The 19,232-nt window shown below is 39.2% G+C and overlaps 1 protein-coding gene across 9 annotated transcripts in view; it reads right to left on the reverse strand.

Moving 5' to 3' along the window:
- Positions 1 to 19,232, reverse strand: part of AGRN (agrin) — a 3,161,231-nt gene that overhangs the window by 742,223 nt on the left and 2,399,776 nt on the right. For all 9 annotated transcript variants that reach the window (XM_044063089.1, XM_044063082.1, XM_044063083.1 and 6 more), the window contains one exon: positions 7,876 to 8,070. In XM_044063089.1, coding sequence (XP_043919024.1) covers positions 7,876 to 8,070 — 195 coding nt within the window. The remainder of the gene's footprint in view (positions 1 to 7,875; positions 8,071 to 19,232) is intronic.

A 19,232-nucleotide genomic window follows, 5' to 3' on the forward strand; every position in this document is an offset into this window, starting at 1 on the left:
TGTTTAATCATGACTTAGAAGGACGGATGCAACTTGCAGGCTTTGTACCCCTCTCTCCTTAAAGGCAGGACATAACCTGATCTAGCCTCTCAACAAACGTGAACATTACCTGAATCTGTTTTTAAACGTGCTGCTTCATCTAATTTCCTCCATAGAATACATTTTACTTCTACATGTCTTGTAATTTCTGTTGGATAGCATGTCATTCTTAACCCCCCCCCAAACTCATTCGTAAGTGAACATTCACATGCCTTGAATACAAAGACAACTAAAAGGATTCTTTAACAAAAGAAAAAGATAGTAAAATGTGACATTTATTATACAGCTCTTTCTCTCTAGCTTACCCCTTTTATTTTCTTTTAACTAAATGTTTTGAATCCTGTTGTTCCCAGTGTGCTGTTCGCCTGTCACCATTAGGGTGGTAAGATGCATCATTTCCTTCTCTCCATTTATTTTTCCTTTTGTGAAACTGTATACAAACCTGTACAGCCACTATGTGACTTGAGGGTCCCTAAAGAGGTTTTTTTACTACTTACTGCACTTTATTGCCTGTCACCTACTTTTACTTAATTACTTTTCTTTTTTATTTATTTACTGCGTACTAAACTACACTGTTATACTGCAACTGCCTACTACATTGTGTCTGTAAAATCAAATGTTATTGCTGTTTTCACTGTTTAGCAAGCTTATTTTGTTGTTTTGTTGTTTCCACTGTTTGTTAAGTATTCATTGGTATTTATTCATTGTTTTAAAGCTATATGTTCTGCCTGTTCTGGTTTTCCCACCAAGCAGTACTTATTTAACTGATCTCTTAACTGTTTAAATCATTCTTTAGAGCTTCCTGGCTTACTTTCTGCGGTTTTAAACATTTTCAGTGTCTTGCTGCTTTTTTCTTATGCTGTTAAACATTCTCCAGTGTTTCATACTGAGACTAGAGAAGCTAGTAACTGTAGCATAATCCAGATTCAGGCCTGCTGCTTCTGGAACTGTTTGTAATGGTTTGTTTGTTCCGAGCATGTTTTCTAGGCCATCTTGGATTGGAAGGGGCAGATCTGCACTTTTGTGAGACAGCTGTGTTTGATTGGCACCTGACTGGTAAAGGGAGGCCAATCTGGGGCTTGGAATAAGCCTCCTCAATGGTCCATTTGAATTTTTAGATTTTTTTTTTCAAGTTTTAGCTTCTGATAATTGGGCCTGCATTTGAGTGGGTTTCTGCTTGTTTGCCCATCACACAGTAAAATGCACTGGCTCGCAATTGTGTGCCAAAGCCGGACAGTTAAATTCAACAAATTTTCCCTTAAAACCCATGGTGAAATATCCATTCACCAAGCTCCTCCGTGATCAGTTTTGAAAAGCCACCCTACTGACAACAGTCTTCAACCTAACATTATGGACAGCTGAACTACCCTTGTTTCTCTTGCCAACCTTGTTGACTTGGGTTTCTTGAGGAATTGTAAAAATTGCCTCATGTACACAGACAACCCTCTAGTAACAACATACTCTAGTACAGAGTGAGAGAGATGTATTTACACCAAGAATCTAGAATCCATGCTCTCTGTCACTCAAAACAGTAACACGGAGAAGACTGTCAACTCACCCACCAATACATATGCACATAGTACCACTACTCATACACATACCACGACTCATGCAGATAGTATGCATCAAATATGTAAATCCACATATGTGCAGGCTCTCTCAAAAAAATTAACGAAGCACCAGAGACCTCCAAAACACAAGTCTGTATAGCTAACACAGTGTCCACAGCAGCTATGACAAATAGCAACACCAGTGACTCACCCACCAAGCCAGTAAGGCATAACACTCAAAAAACAAGTTTTCATGTCATGACTCAGTAGTGAGACACACGAATGTCCCACTCACCAGGTTGGACAAGGAGAAAGTTATGGTCATCTGCCTGTCCGGTGCTACGATTTGCCAAATCAAACATGCACTCAGGTCTCTCAGCAACAAGTACTGCTATGACTCTGTCATAGTTCATGTTGGTGTGAATGACCTGAGCCGTACGTCACTCTGAGTGTGTGCCCCAAGCAGGTATGTCCCTAGCCTTTAGCAGCATACTACCCTCACCTAGAATCATGCCACATTTTAAATAAAAAATGATTGATTTCAATAATTGGCTTAGTTTTTGGTGTCATTCCAAGGGGATCCAGTTCCTGTCTGCTTGGAAAGCCATGGTTGACAAACCTCGCTGCTTTGCCGAAGATGGTTTGCCCAGCCACCCATAGGATTTTGTCTGCTGGCAAAGGCTCTTGCTTCTCCATATTGCCTTTTTTAGGCAAGGTCTTGAAAACTACATTACCGATGTGAAATTAACCAATCAGAACAAAATAAGGGCCATGCTGCTAAATGTTAGGAGCTTAAACCAAAAACTTCACTCCCTGGAAGCACTTCTAGCACTTGAAGATGTAGATGTCTGTGCAGTCATAGAAATCTGGTTTAAGGCCTCAGAGAGTATCCTGGCCCTGCAAGGCTACAATGCCTTCCACACCTTTAGACTGCAAAAGGAACATGTGAAAACCAAAGGAGATTGTGTTTAAATTTATATTAGAGATACATTCACCTCCCATCTAGTTAAACTGGACAACTCCACGGAGTTACTCCAGGTCTAGGTTACGGTGGATAAGACTCCCATTCAAGTCCTAGCTAGTTATAGATCCCCATCCATGGGTCATGACACCCACAAAGCCTACTTAACCAAACTGAAGACAATCCATATTTTACCGAGCACACTGGTTATGGGGGATTTCAATTATCCCACCATCAACTGGGAAACCTACTCTAGCCCAAACTCCCTAGCACAAACATTCCTTGAGTTTGTGAATTCAAATGCCATGGAGCAAATTGTCCATACTGTAACAAGAGGAACAAACATTCTGGTTGTGGTCCTCACCAACATGTCAAACAGGTGCACTGCTGCAACTGCTGGACCATCATTAGTTAAAACTGACCACAAATCAGTCACCTTTGAACTGACACTAATGCTGGAACTCACAAACGGTGAAATCAGACTAAAAACCTTCACCAAGGTAAACTAGGTGAAGGTATAAATGCATTCCAAGATCCACGCTGAAGCTTACACTAAAGCCATGTACAATCACTTGCATAAGTGTATAAACGTGGCTGCACCAGTCAGAATCAAAGACAGAGCCCCAAGTAAAATAAACTTGCCATGGTGGACTCCCATCATCAAACAAACTCTACAATAAAATGTAAAAAGCTGTTGTCCAAGAAAACAAAGACAAGGACCCAACAATGAAAAAGCACCCTCCTCAGCCTTAACAGGCAAGCAAGGTAACTTGTCAAATCATCCAAGAGCTACTTTGAGAGAAACTTAGCAAGTACAGCCAAAGATAACCAAAAGGCCTTTTACACCTATGTACGCAACCTAAAGGGTAGGATCCCAAGCATGTGTACAACTGGTGGCCAACAGTATCACACACACTGACCCCACAGAGATAGCAAATCTGCTAGTGGATAGATTTGGTGAAGACTTCACTCCCTTATCCCATCCTAACTGACAATAAACCCTCTCCCGAGCTTACCCTGCATCTTACATATCTGAAAAGCAGGTACTCAAAGCCCTGTCCAAAGCAAAGAACATGGCCTCTATGGAACCAAATGACATCCTAGGCAGTCTTCTAAATAGGCTAAAACATGGACCAGCATCACTACTAAGTATCCTTTTCAATCATAGCCTAACCACAGGCTTTGTTCTTGCAGAATGGAGAACAGCTACAGTTACTCCCCTCCATATAGGTGGCCTAACCCATAAGCCTGACCAGCCTCATCTGGAAGGCCATGGAATGTATCATTATGGACCTCATAAATGAAGACATAAGTGACCTCAAAACCCTGAACCCTACCCTAGTTGGCTCAGATCCTGCCTGTTAAATCTGGTAGATTTCTTTGAAAGTGTGACCAAGGCCACTGATGAGGGCAAATCTGTGCACACAGCATACCTCAACTTGGCAAAGGCTTTCAACACAATCCCACATCCAGGTATTACTGATAAACTTAGCAAAATGAATGTAAACTCCTTCATGTAAGATGGGTTGCCAACTGGCTTACAAACTGGTCACACACTATCAAAGTGGGTGACTCCACATCAACCAGCAGACCTGTTACCAGCGGGATGCCACAGGTGTCAGTGCTGGGCACCCTAATATTTGGTATATACTTCTCAGAAGTTCAGGTTAAAACTAAAGGGTTGCAGCTGATCAAGTCTGCAGATGACTGTAAATTAAGTGAAATCATTGAATCCCCAAATGATGCCAGTATACTCCAGGAAGGTCTCAAACAGACCAATGACTGGTGTATTAGTCACGGTCTCAAACTGAATGCAAGGAAATGCATCATCATTCTGTTCGACGCAAAGAATGTCCCTTCACTCTATCAAGTAAATCACAGTACCCCTAAGTACCCATGAAGTGGTAAGAGACCTGGGATCACAGGTAGACTGCAACCTTAACTTTGACCACCAGGTGTCTACAGTTGTAAGGAAAGCTTTCCATGCAGCTCACTTGATTAGTAAAAGCATCACCTCGACAGCAAAAGAAGTTATAACCCCCCTATACACACTGACTGGGACCCAACCTGAGTCTTTATATATACCAAACCACTGAATACCCACTGATACTTTAAATGTTTCAGTAGCAGACTGCCTTAACAACTGTACCTAACTTCATAGTCCATCTGCTGTGATTCAGACATTATGCACTTGTGCATGGACTTGTTAATATTTGTTCTTTTTGCCTTATTATTATCATCATGTCATCTTGTTGTTAATTTATCCTTGTGGGGGTTTGCACCTTCATTCCTCTTAGAAAATGGGCTTTGCCCTACAGGAATATCCTGGTCAAGAAAAAAGAAACTGTGATGTGGGGATTATGTTATGGCCCAATGTCATCTGCATGGTCAGAGACAGGACCTGCAGGAGGACTGCTTCAAGCTAACATGGCTTGGGGTGCACCACAAACCACATACGATGCAGTTCCCTTTTTCTAGCATTTTGTTCCCAAGACGTAAGAACATGCTTGTGATCACTTTGAAAGAGAGTGCAAAGCATGCCACCATTGCAATTAATGATTTATTTCAACAGGACAAACAGCGTTAGCATTAGAAGGGAATCCACCAGAACAAAGAGCAGAAAAGAAGGAAAACAATTAAAACAGGAATGAACAGAACTTCTTTAAGACTTAAGGTACTACAGTAAAGTGCTGTTAAGATGTAAATGTTCATTCTTATTCTCTGTATTCTTTTCTAAAGGAATTTTAATTAATTTTATATATGTTATGGTTATCTCCTTTACAGAAATGCAAGACCTATGTAAGTTCTAACATTTTAAACAGAAAACTACAAAAAGATGGTGTTACAGTGAGTATGTTGGTGCACTGGTTAAGGTGTTTACCTCAAAGACACAAGGTGCAGGGTTTGATTCTCACATGGGGTAACTGGCTAGGCTCAAAATGGCCCACAATGGCAGTTAGACTACTACTAACCTATGAATTACTGCAATACTACTAAAGCATTTTTTTGAGGTGCCACAACAGATATATTTGAATGTGGTGTTGCAACACCCCCTCACTTCTGCTACTTATGCAGTTAGAAAATTTAGTGGCAATTAGCACAGAGGATTAAGACAATGATCTATTAACTTGCAGCTTTCTATAGTTCAGGGTTTGATTCCCTCGGCCTTCATTTGCATACTGTATTACCTTGAACAAGCCACTTAACCAGACAGTGCACTAGCACCAATGGAAAACTAAGCTGTGCTCCTCACTGGTCTCCAGAACTACATAGCTCTGAATCTATATATATATATATATATATATATATATAATACCTCAGGGGTTGTTATACTTCATACTAAGGGGGAAACACTTGCCATTACCCTGACTTAAGAGCTCCTGTTAGCACTTTTGTGCTCACCATTATGGGATTTACAACTGTAGCCTCACACTTCTGTGCTGTGCTCACTTTAGACTATTGGAGATCAAGGTTTGTAAAATATGTTGTCAAAATGCATTTTACTAACAGGACTCACTTTGAATTACTTTAGTTTAGCCTTTTCCTAATCTCTCCTTCCAAGACATCTTAAAAAAATATAAAGATAATCAAAGGCTGAGGGTATGAGCTGCTAAAAACGTTTCATCCTGTAACTGTGGGATTGATTCCCTCAACTTCTGTATGCGGAGTCTGAGCAAATGACTTAGCAAGATGAGTGCTACAAAGTCACCTCAGAATACATGCACTTGTGCTTACTGGGAGTGCCTGGTATACATAAAAAAAGAAGAAGAACCAAATGTAATTTCTTTCTTTTAAGAATGGCCTTTCCGAATTCAGTCATTTAGCAGTACCCCCTCATTTCTACAAATACATTATACAATAAATGTGTATGCAACTGAAATACTTACACTAAGGTCTTCTACTGAGGGACTGTTGACATTTGACATGTATCAGAAGTAGCAGTATGAAGTTAAGGGCTGAAATCCACTATCACAGCTAAAAGGAACAAAAAAAGTATGGTGTCCCTCTTCACCTTGCTAAGGATACTCATACGGACAGCCAAATGGAAAATGTCACACTGCTGACATTAGATGTCTACTCTTCTCCCTAAACCCTCCTCTCCAAAGACAGTATCCTTTCAAGGAGGTGAAAGTAAGGATAGGTAGAGTTGTCAAACCAAGAAATTGGTGACGGATACAGTTTTATCCACTCCACAAATATTTCCCTCTCACAATATTGGTTGTGCAATGGGTCGCTGGACATGCATGTTCTGCCTGTGATCTTTCCTGCTGCCAAGTCTTACGGACTGACTATAGTGCAGTAAGGCCTGCATCCTCCCTTTCTCCACGAAGGTTGTTGTCACAGCACTTTTCCTTCTCACTTCCATATCCCTCATGAAAAATATCATAGCACTCCTCTGTCCACCAGCCAGATACTCCACATTTGGGCCCTGGTCCAAACCTGGGTCTCTGGCCATAAGGGCAGAAGCCTGGCCACTCACCCAAAAGCTGCCTTCCTGAAGTGTCTGACTTGGCAGAATGAGAGTTATTACCAAGCTAATCCAACAGTTACATGCAGTTGAGTAACCCATCTCCATATAACAGCGTTTACTCGCACACATAAGAGACTACGGAACCTTTTGATTTACATGTGACCCAGAATAAATTGATTTCATTATCTCTCTGTTGGCTCTTCTGATTCATCAGCTAAACATAAAGATTAACTGTCATCCAACTGCAAAGGAAGAGGCACCTTACATTAGTTTGTTAATTCTTAATTTGTTGCTCCTATTATAATTTTCTCTCATCAGTTGTAATTGGCTGTTTAATTGCCAGAAACACCTGCAGCTACTTGCTACTCAGTGTTTCTTCTATGCATAATTTCATATAAAATTATCTCGGCATTATAGAGCAACGAGAACCGTAATTGTTTACAAATGAATCCCTTTATAATAAACATTCAGTTTTCCTTCTTCACTGTTGCTGAATGACATATCTGATACAGCATCGGTCAAAAATGGAGCAGTGCTGTTCAAAAGGGAACATTTCTAACTTTCCATCTGTAATATCTGTGGTACAAGCCTGCCCTCTGCTTATTGGCTTTGAAAACACTGCATGTTCTCAACATATTTGTGTTTTTTTTTTCTGTGGGTACTCTAATTTCCTCCCATCTCAAAAAACATGCTGGTTAACCGGACAAGTTAGATTCACACTTACTTTTACCCTGGTCTGTGTATATTGCATTTAGCCTTACCCCTATGGTCCTTGCTATGGCAATAAGCACATTCCTTTGCTTTACAGCAAATATACTGCAATGTGGTACTTCAGTTTTCACAAAAATACTTACTGCATTCGCCTTGTGAGGCCACCTGGATATCCTTCTGCAATCTACATGCTTGGACATGAAGCTCACACTCATTGGCATATGTATTGCCATCCGTACCACAAACAGGCTGAGAAGCAGGTAGACACCCATCTGGACATACACATCTTCCTGTTTCTGCTTCACAAAAGGCACCATATTGACACTTTCCACAGCGATCTTAAAATAGGAAAAAAAAACAAGAAAAAAAAATTCACAACCAGTGACACAAATAAAATATGTATCTTCCTTTTACTGTAAAAAATGTGAAAGCAACATGTTAAACTGACCTCAACAAAGAACTTTAGAAAGATGCAAAAAGATACGTTATATATAATATATTACTTTATTCCACATACAACTACTTTTTATAACACCGACTGCACAGTTTACTGGGAATACCACATTCATGACATCATTGCACAGTTTACTGGGAATACCACATTCATGACATCATTGCACAGTTTACTGGGAATACCACATTAATGACATCATTGCACAGTTTACTGGGAATACCACATTCATGACATCATTGTACAGTTTACTGGGAATACCACATTAATGACACCACTGAACAGTTTACTGGGAATACCACATTAATTACATCATTGCACAGTTTACTGGGAATACCCACATTCATGACATCATTGCACAGTTTACTGGGAATACCACATTTGTGACATCATTGCACAGTTTACTGGGAATACCACATTTGTGACATCATTGCACAGTTTACTGGGAATACCACATTAATGACTTCACTGAACAGTTTACTGGGAATACCACATTAATGACATCATTGCACAGTTTACTGGGAATACCACATTCATGACATCATTGCACAGTTTACTGGGAATACCACATTCATGACATCATTGCACAGTTTACTGGGAATACCACATTAATGACATCATTGCACAGTTTACTGGGAATACCACATTCATGACATCATTGTACAGTTTACTGGGAATACCACATTAATGACACCACTGAACAGTTTACTGGGAATACCACATTAATTACATCATTGCACAGTTTACTGGGAATACCCACATTCATGACATCATTGCACAGTTTACTGGGAATACCACATTTGTGACATCATTGCACAGTTTACTGGGAATACCACATTTGTGACATCATTGCACAGTTTACTGGGAATACCACATTAATGACTTCACTGAACAGTTTACTGGGAATACCACATTAATGACATCATTGCACAGTTTACTTGGAATACCACATTCATGACATCATTGCACAGTTTACTGGGAATACCACATTAATGACATCATTGCCCACTTTACTGGGAATACCACATTAATGTCATCATTGTACAGTTTACTGGGAATACCACATTAATGACATCACTGAACAGTTTACTGGGAATACCACATTCATGACATCTTTGCACAGTTTACTGGGAATACCACATTCATGACATCATTGTACAGTTTACTGGGAATACCACATTAATGACATCACTGAACAGTTTACTGGGAATACCACATTAATTACATCATTGCACAGTTTATTGGGAATACCACATTCATGACATCATTGCACAGTTTACTGGGAATACCACATTAATGACATCATTGCACAGTTTACTGGGAATACCACATTTGTGACATCATTGCACAGTTTACTGGGAATACCACATTAATGACATCACTGAACAGTTTACTACGAATGCCACATTAATGACATCACTGAATAGTTTACTGGGAATACCACATTAATGACATCACTGCACAGTTTACTTGGAATAGCACATTCATGACATCATTGCACAGTTTACTGGGAATACCACATTAATGACATCACTGAACAGTTTACTAGGAATACCACATTAATGACATCATTGCACAGTTTACTGGGAATACCACATTAATGACATTATCAAACATGCAGAAACCACAGTCCCTTTCCCTGTGGTATGATAATTGGGCAGTTTGTTATAATAAATAAGCTCATAACACGGCAGATGTGATAGACAAGAAAAATGTTTTTTTACACTTCACATTGGATGAGGTCCCACTCAGGTCAGTTCAAACAAAACAACATTCAGCTGGAAAAGTTCTGGAATACTTAACCCTAATCCTATTCTTATACTATCTAATTTCACAAATTAAAGACAATGCTACTGGAGATGAAAACATAGCTGGCTACTATGTTTGCTAGTTTAACTCTAATAATATAATAAAATGTGACAGAAAAAAAAGGATTCATTTTTTTTAATATAGCTGTAAACAAATCATTTTCTTTCAGGAAGGCATTTGTCCTTTGCTGTCTCAACAACAAAATTTTGTTTTTTTTTTCTGACACTCACTTGATTGCTAGTATAACACAGAAAAATAGAGCAAATAGGGTTATAAGTGCACGGAGAAGAGTTTACTGCTGTTCCCTTTCAAAGTGACTGCATCTGATTATCAATACAAAGAAAGAAAACAGCCAGCAAAAATAACACAACCATGTAATCTCTGAACAATAACCAACATCTTACTGGTGTACAATGGAAGCAGTAACTGTAAATAAACTGGACTCTACACTAGACTGACAGCTGTTCTCCTGTTCTGAAATTCACAACAGATTGCATCCCGAAACATTTTTAGACCCTGCCATTACTTGTGAAACAAGTAAACAACACAAAGAGCTAAAATGACATTAAAATGACATTTACATTTGAAATCCACGCAAAGAAAAGTACTGCTTGAAACTATTATGACAATTATAACTGAATGGATGAAAATGTAACATTTTTTTCTGCAGCAGATTCTGGAAAGAAATAATATATAACTGTTTTGTTGCCACAAAACCTGCACTTTTTGAAAGCTGAACAACTACATTTCTCCAATGGGCCTACCATTTTTGTCACATATTTTGTTTCAGAATTCCATTTACAGTCACAATATATACCTTTGTATATTACAATTAAGCAAACTTTCATCAATAAAAACTGCAAAAAAATTGCCATGAACAGCTTTAAAAATGGCATGTTATAAACACTGAGATAATGTAGAAAAAGAGGCATAAACTGTGGGGGTGGAGGGGGAACTGACATACAAATGAAGTTGAAAAGTATCTTGAAGCAACAAGAATATTCAATCGCATGCTCAACATTTTACTGTACTTGTACATATGACTTTTTGAACAGACATATTACATATCAAAGAAGTGGAGAAAAATGCTAAAACACCTAACAAAATAAAGTGCACATTTGAGACGAAATTTCAGCAATAATGTGTCGTGCAATCATAAGACATTGTGAAGCTGCTGGAAGCCTTGGAATCTGAAGGTGCACTTGATACAGTTACATTTACATTCACCTTATATTTTCTGGTTCTAGCCCCCATACTTAAGTAGCAAGTTCTATACATAATATACAGAACATACTATATAATATATAACATATAGCACCCATTATTTTGCCTGCATTAGCCAGTATGTCTGTTGATAAGATAACTTGTACATCACAAATGACAGTGCATTCTGCTTATTCATACAATCACTGTACATTTTTGATTACACAAAATCAAATAATATCACATGAACTGGGTCAAAACTGACACTCACAACCAATCCTGATACATAATCAAATGATAAATCACGACACTACGGTAATCAGAAAATTGTTGGGTAATTCTACTGAAAATGATCAAAGTTGTCAGGATATATATATATTTACTACAGGAATATTCAGAAACCCATAGAGCTTATGTGAAGTTTTATTTCCCATCAGCCTTTTTTACCTGCTGTTCTGAAATGTAGATTTGCATCTGAAATACATGCTTTTGCATCAAAAAAGTTGTCAAAAAGCATTATTAGCTATTTTAAACACATTCCACTCAACATATGCAGATAAATATAAAAACTGGGTCACAGAAATTAGCACCTCGCATTTATTCTACATATAACTCCCAACATATACGTAAATACTGATTTATCAAAATACAAAGGCAATCGTCACCTGAGTAATCAATGCTGGTATTTCAAAAATCAACATAATGAAAAAAAATGAAACAATTTAAAAAGAAACACTAACATCCCACCAGAAATTCAGATATATTTTGCCCGAATATGTAATGTTTTTTTTTTTTAATTCGGCAAGGAAGTGAGTTTTCTAACGTAATGTGCAAGGTCAGGGTTAAGGTTAGGGGCAGGGGACAGTAATAACATGTGGGTGTATCACCTTACTAATGCCTGATAACTCTAAACCTAACCCTGCCTATAACCCTAACCCTGCATCTTCCTTTAAAATAAAACTTTCCATATCACTACCACCATACAACACCATACAACACACTTATACACACACACACACACACACACACACACACACACACACACACACACGCACACACACGCACGCACACACACACACACACACACACACACACACACACACACACACACACACACACACACACACCACACATGCATGCATGCATGCACAGAGCACTAAATATATCTCCTCACTTAGCCTTTCCTGTAATCTTAACTCACAAGCATTTTCAGAAACACCTGCACCCCATAAAGCTAAAACCTTCAAAATATCTGAAAGCATCACCCATTACTTTTCCAAACCTATATTTACCTTACCCACATGAGTTCAATGTTCCATTCATCTGAAGTCTTCACTTTTTGATGAAAAGAGTGCCTGATGGCAATTCACAATTACTCTGTCGACAAACAGGTGCAGGGTTAAGGTAACAAACAAACACGCGCACACATATACACACACACACACACACACACATAGATATATATATATATATATATATATATATATATATATATATATATATTTTTTTTTTTTTTTTTACACCGATGTATCTCTCTCTATTTATATATATGCACACACTCAAACATACATATCGACACACAAAGCATTTGTGGAGTCTGCTATCAGATATTCACAATATCTTGTACTGTAGTAACTAGTGGCAAAAAGCATTGCCTATCCCTACAGTACAATACAATTTAAATATCTAACGTTAAACCTCCACATATATAATTTTATTATACAATATATTTACTATTATTATTATTATTATTATTAGTACATATTTTTCTTCAGTGAAGTTTTGGAATTTCCCATTCATTTCAATGGGCTTGCAGTTGTGCACTGTTTTGCTGGTGGATTAATGCTCAGCATAGTGCTAAGTAGGTGTTTATGAATGGCATTTATACAGTTTTACAGTACGGATAAGGGGTTATTATATGGGAGGGTGGCCTAATGGTTAAGGTGTTTGCCTTACAAACACAAGGTGCAGGGTTTGAGTCTCACAAGGGATAATTGGCTAGGCTTAAAATGGCTCGCAAGGGCAGTTAGCCTAGTACTAACCTATGAACCTATGAACCTATGAACCTAGGGCTGGGTGATTAGTGCACAGAGTTTTACAGTACAGATAAGGGGTTACTGTATGGGAGCTTACCTAGGGCTGGAAAGTTAGTGGACAGTGTTTTACAGTACAGATAAGGGTTTAGTGTATGGGAGCTTACCTAGGGCTGGGTGATTAGTGCACAGAGTTTTACAGTACAGATAAGGGGTTACTGTATGGGAGCTTACCTAGGGCTGGAAAGTTAGTGGACAGTGTTCTACAGTACGGATAAGGGTTTAGTGTATGGGAGCTTACCTAGGGCTGGGTCTTTAGTGCACAGAGTTTTACAGTACGGATAAGGGGTTATTGTATGAGAGCTTACCTAGGTCTGGGTCATTAGTGCACAGAGTTTTACAGTACGGATAAGGGGTTATTGTATGGGAGCTTACCTAGGGCTGTGTAGTTAGTGGACAGACTTTTACAGTACAGATAAGGGTTTAGTGTATGGGAGCTTAGCTAGGGCTGGGTAGTTAGTGGACAGAGTTTTACAGTACGGATAAGGGTTTAAGTATATGGAAGCTTACCTAGGGCTGGGTCATTAGTGCACAGAGTTTTACAGTACAGATAAGGGGTTATTGCATGGCAGCTTACCTAGGGTTGCGTAGTTAGTGGACAGAGTTTTACAGTATGGATAAGGGGTTATTGAATGGGAGCTTACCTAGGGCTGGGTAGTTATTGGACATAGTTTTACAGTACGGATAAGGGGTTATTGTATGGGAACTTAACTAGGTGTAGGTCATTAGTGCACACAGTTCTACAGAATGGAGAAGGGTTTAGTGTATGGGAGCTTACCTAGGTCTGGGTCATTAGTGCACAGAGTTTTACAGTACGGATAAGGGGTTATTGTATGGGAGCTTACCTAGGGCTGGGTAGTTATTGGACAGAATTTTACAGTACGGATAACGGGTTATTGTATGGGAGCTTACTTAGGGCTGCTTCATTACTGCACAGAGTTTTACGGTATGGATAAGGGTTTAGTGTAAGGGAGCTTACCTAGGTCTGGGTCATTAGTGCACAGAGTTTTACAGTACGGATAAGGGGTTATTGTATGGGAGCTTAGCTAGGGCTGGGTAGTAAGTAGACAGAGTTTTACAGTACGGATAAGGGTTTAACTATATGGAAGCTTACCTAGGGCTGGGTCGTTAGTGCACAGAGCTTGACAGTACAGATAAGGGGTTATTGCATGGGAGCTTACCTAGGGTTGGGTAGTTAGTGGGCAGAGTTTTAAAGTATGGATAAGGGGTTATTGTATGGGAGCTTTCCAAGGTCTGGGTCGTTAGTGCACACAGTTTTACAGTACGGATAAAGGGTTATTCTATGAAAGTTTACCCAGGGCTGGGTAGTTAGTGGACAGAGTTTTACAGTACAGATAAGGGGTTATTGTATGGGAGCTTACTTAGGGCTGTCATTACTCTACAGAGTTTTACAGTATGGATAAGGGGTTATTTTATGGGAGCTTACCTAGGGCTGGGTAGTTAGTGGACAGACTTTTACCGTACGGGTACGGGGCTATTTTATTGGAGCTTACTTAGGGCTGGATCATTACTGTACAGAGTTTTACACTATGGATAATGGTTTAGTGTTCATAGTTCATAGTTCATAGTTTAGTACTAAGCTAACTGCCCTTGCGAGCCATTTTAAGCCTAGCCAATTATCCCTTCTGAGACTCAAACCCTGCACCTTGTGTTTGTAAGGCAAACACCTTAGCCATTAAGCCACCCTTCCAACCAGTGTATGGGAGCTTACCTAGGTCTGGGTCATTTGGAGTTTTACAGTACGGATAAGGGTTTAGTGTATGGCAGCTTACCTAGGTCTGGTTCACGGCCGGCCTTAGGCATAGGCGAACTAGGCGACCGCCTAGGGCGCCGTGCAGGCCGGCCTCAAAAGGGCGCAATCCACGGATCGTCGGAGTGAAGCCAACAGACACCAACGTTTATTTATTTATTTATTTATTTTATTTCTCACTGCCCTAAGACTACAACTGCGCCCTCCCCAGCATCAGAAGGGCGCAGTTTACAGAGCGGAGTTCTGTGAGGACCCCTAACCTGGAAGCCAAACAGAGTAACAGACAACAACGTTTCTATTTTTTTTTTTTTTATTTCACCGCCGCTGCCCTAAAGACTACAATTGCGGTCTCCCCAGCATTCTGATGCTGGCTGGGGAGGGCGCAATTGTAGTCTTTAGGGCAGCGACTGTGAAATAAAAAAAAAAAAAAAAGAAACGTTGTCTGTTCTTTTCCAGGTTAGGGGTCCTCTAAACTTCGCTCTGTAAATTCCCCCCTTCTGACAGAGGGGTGCAATTTACAGAGCGGAGTACTAGTATGTGTGTGTGTTTAAGTGTGTTAGCGCTTGGGGGCAGGAGGTAATGCTTAATGTCACTTCACCAAATGACACCGCTTCAAACAGCTACAGTTTAAGGTTAGAGGTCTGGATATTCTCACAAACTGATGCCAAAGCTCCTCCTAGTCTGGAAATTAGGTTCCCCTCATCTCTGAACTAGCTACGGTATTGTGCCAACTTCCACTTTAAATAGGTAAAATAAGGCTGGACATTTTGGTCGCATGTCCTCACCTTTCAAAGTCATGTTAAAGCAAGACCGATTACTACAACTTTCTGAGAGCAAATGCTTGCTGTTGGTGCCCTTTGTTTCTCCATTTGTCTCACTGTTCGTAGTATACAGGTATGGTTGTACAATGGTGTTGGTGTTTCTTAATGGTGTCAAGATAAGGTGGAAGGAGTTACCTGGTTACGCATATTGCATAGGAGCAGTTAGCACTCGGCTAACACGTTATCAAATATATTTAGGCTTACATAACTAACTAAAATGAAGCGTGGTTGAATGCTTTGGTCTGTTCCTCATATATTTGTGGTTTTCTGGCTGTGCAGTTTAGCAATTTAGCAGAATGTCCAGCTTTTCGGCTTATACTTTGGCCAGTTCCTCATAATTCTGTGGCTTCTTGCTGATCACAGGGAATATCGGATGACTGAAGTAATTAATTTTCAGTTTCAGACTTTAGATCCTTCAAGAAAGGCATGTTGAAGCAAGTCCTGACGCTAGCAACTTTATTGGTTTATTAGAGGAATATTTAAATAATTTTGACAGAAAAAAGATTGGTTGTGTCTGATGTGTTTGGTTTGTGGGCAGAGTTGTTACTGGCCATTTGTATTTCACTAGAATTGGGGTCGCTAGATGGTGGTGGCAGTGCAGTGTGGAGGTGGCATGCTTTGGAATAGTCTATTGTCTATTAACCGGCTAAAGAGGATATTCAGAAATGATATATATGCTACCATAATCATAATCAGTGGGATTGACAGAAGGGTGCCTTGTTACTGAACATATAAAATCTAGCTAAAAGGGACAGGAAATATTTTTTTTTGTCAGGGTCTTAAGATGAGGTAACACATAGTATGGCTAAATCTCATTACCATTGTTTCAGTTTGAGAATAGGTGTTTTAATTCATGATTTTATATACGATGCTTTGGAAGATAATAATTAGTTTCAGTCGCATTTTAGCAAGGATGCAAGTAATTTAATTGGCAAGGCTGGACAGTGACTCAGAAGCTTCCTGCACATGAGAAAGTAGGTTTAATTCAAAAATGGCATGTGGTATGGAAGGTCTACTTGGAATGATTTTTCACGGGCCACGAGGGGAGGAGGGGAAGGCGGAGCTGTCTGGATTTCATGTCCTTCAAAAAAAAAAAATAAAAAATCAGCCTGACACACCTTTCAACTGTACAGCTTTTGGCTGGGAGCTCTATTCCCAGTGCAGGTGGCTAGACTGCTGACACTGCATGGCAGGTTTTGGTGGGTGATGCACTCTCTGCCTGAGTTAATGGTAGCTCATGTAGATATAAAAGATATTACAGAACCTATCAAAAAAAATCAACTTTTTTAAGTTACAAAAGTGCAATATTTAAACTCTATCCCTACCTTTTCTACCATTGCATCTACATGATGTTAGACTTTGTTCAGATTTATTGCACTAAGAGTTTGAGAGGTAAGCATACCTCTCAACTGTCCAGACTTTTGCCTCATATTTTTGACCTATTCTTCATAAAATTTGTGTTTTTTCTGGCAAATCAGTGAGGATTTAAATAACTAAATGTCATACATTTGATTTTTAGCCTTTATTTCCTTCAGAAAATGCATGCTAAGACAAATGCTGTTATTCTAGCAACTTTCTAAGTCTATAAGAGCAATATTTATAATCTGCCCCTGTTTGGAGGCCTTTGCCCCCCCCCCATTATTTTAGGCTTTGTTCAGATTTCTTGTGCTAAGAGGTTGAGGGGTATGGAGGCATGGTATGTAATGTCCTAGTTGTCAATTATTAGTTGCATTTTAAAAGGGGATAGGGGTTCTGCATTCCTTAGTGTGCCGTCCTTTGTTTAAGATGCCTAGTAACTATGAAAGTGTCTGTTTCTGTTATTCTCTATTGCAATATTACCAGTGTATCGTTTTTTTCTTTAATGTGGCCTAGGTAATTAATTCTTCAACGGCAGCAAGCACTGAATTTGTAGATGGAACAGTGAAATGTAAAGTTCTTTGACAGTAACAGCCTCTTCATTAGTTACAAATATCTTTAATGTAGAATTATTGAGAAGAATTTTACTTCTGCAGAGATTGTGCTTACTGACTGATACTGTTTAAGGAAGTTTGAGGGGCCATTTATTGTTAAAATGTTCTGAAATGGGCAGGTTTGTCATTATTGGGTCATACATTTTGTTTTATTACTTACTGGAAAAATGTTCAAAACTACAAATTTAATACACTGTAACAAGTGTAAATGTTTTCAGTGTGCAGCTAGCTGTTTTTTGTTTATCAAATGGCACACTGTGTTGTACAATCTGAAAGCATGTTAGTAGCCTAATTGCCCTTGGTGCAGAAGGCTATGGATTCCACTCCCACACCATGTAGCTGGAGTGCTGATATGCAGTGCCTATATGATTGTTGATTATTTGGTGCATTATAAGGGGGGATAGGGGTTCTACACTCCTGAGTATGGCCTTTTGTATGAGATGCCTAGTGACTGTGAACTTATTAGTCATTTCCTATTGCAATATTACCAGTTTACCAATTTGTAATGTAATATAGGCAATTAATTTTTCAAGGGCAGCAGGCACTGAATTTGTAGATAATATTGATATATAAAGTTGTTTGCCAGTAGCAACCTCTTCATTAGTTACAGATTTCTTTAATGTGGAATTCAGATGATTTTACTTCTGCAGAGATTGTGCGTGTGGAATAATATTGGTGGATTATAATGATAGAAGTCTTTATTTATTTTTTATTTATCATTTGTTGACCGGGAAAGTCCAACTAGGTTCCATAGAGCCTGTTTTCAGCGGAGGCCCGGGGAGAAATGCTCCAGATGCATGTCTTTGGGATGTGGGAGGAAACCGAGTACCCGGAGGAAGCCCACGAACACAGGGAGAACATGCAAACTCCACACAGAAGGCACCCCAGCCAAGAATCGAACCAGAGAATCTTTTGCTGTGAGGTGACAATGTTAACCACTTCACCGCCCAAGATGTGCTCAAGTCTTGAGTGGCCTTTTATTGTTGAAATTTTCTGGAATGGATAGTTATTGGTTCATACATTTTGTTTCATTGATTATTAAAAGAATGTTTAAAACTACAAATTTAAAACATATTCTAACAAGTGGTGCTGTATTATACAAGGAATATAATTCAATACAATCAGGAAGGTGAATTAAAGAATAACTTCATGAATGCCTGGCCCTAAAAAATGTGTGCAAGGAGTCTGTTTTGAAAACAACTCAAAGGTAAACTTAATTGTCCACCAACCAGATGCATTTCTATGAATGTGGGTTTTCATGCTGTTTCAATGAATGTGAGTTTTGCCATTTCAATGAATATAAGTTTCAAAGACAGAGAAGTTTACTGCTCGTGCTAAGTCTGTGTTCATTGTGAGACTGTATTGTTTGTTTAGCAAATGGC

This window comes from Protopterus annectens, chromosome 2.part1 (genome assembly GCF_019279795.1).
Source record: "Protopterus annectens isolate FY-2018-M chromosome 2.part1, PAN1.0, whole genome shotgun sequence".
Taxonomy (NCBI): domain Eukaryota; kingdom Metazoa; phylum Chordata; order Ceratodontiformes; family Protopteridae; genus Protopterus; species Protopterus annectens.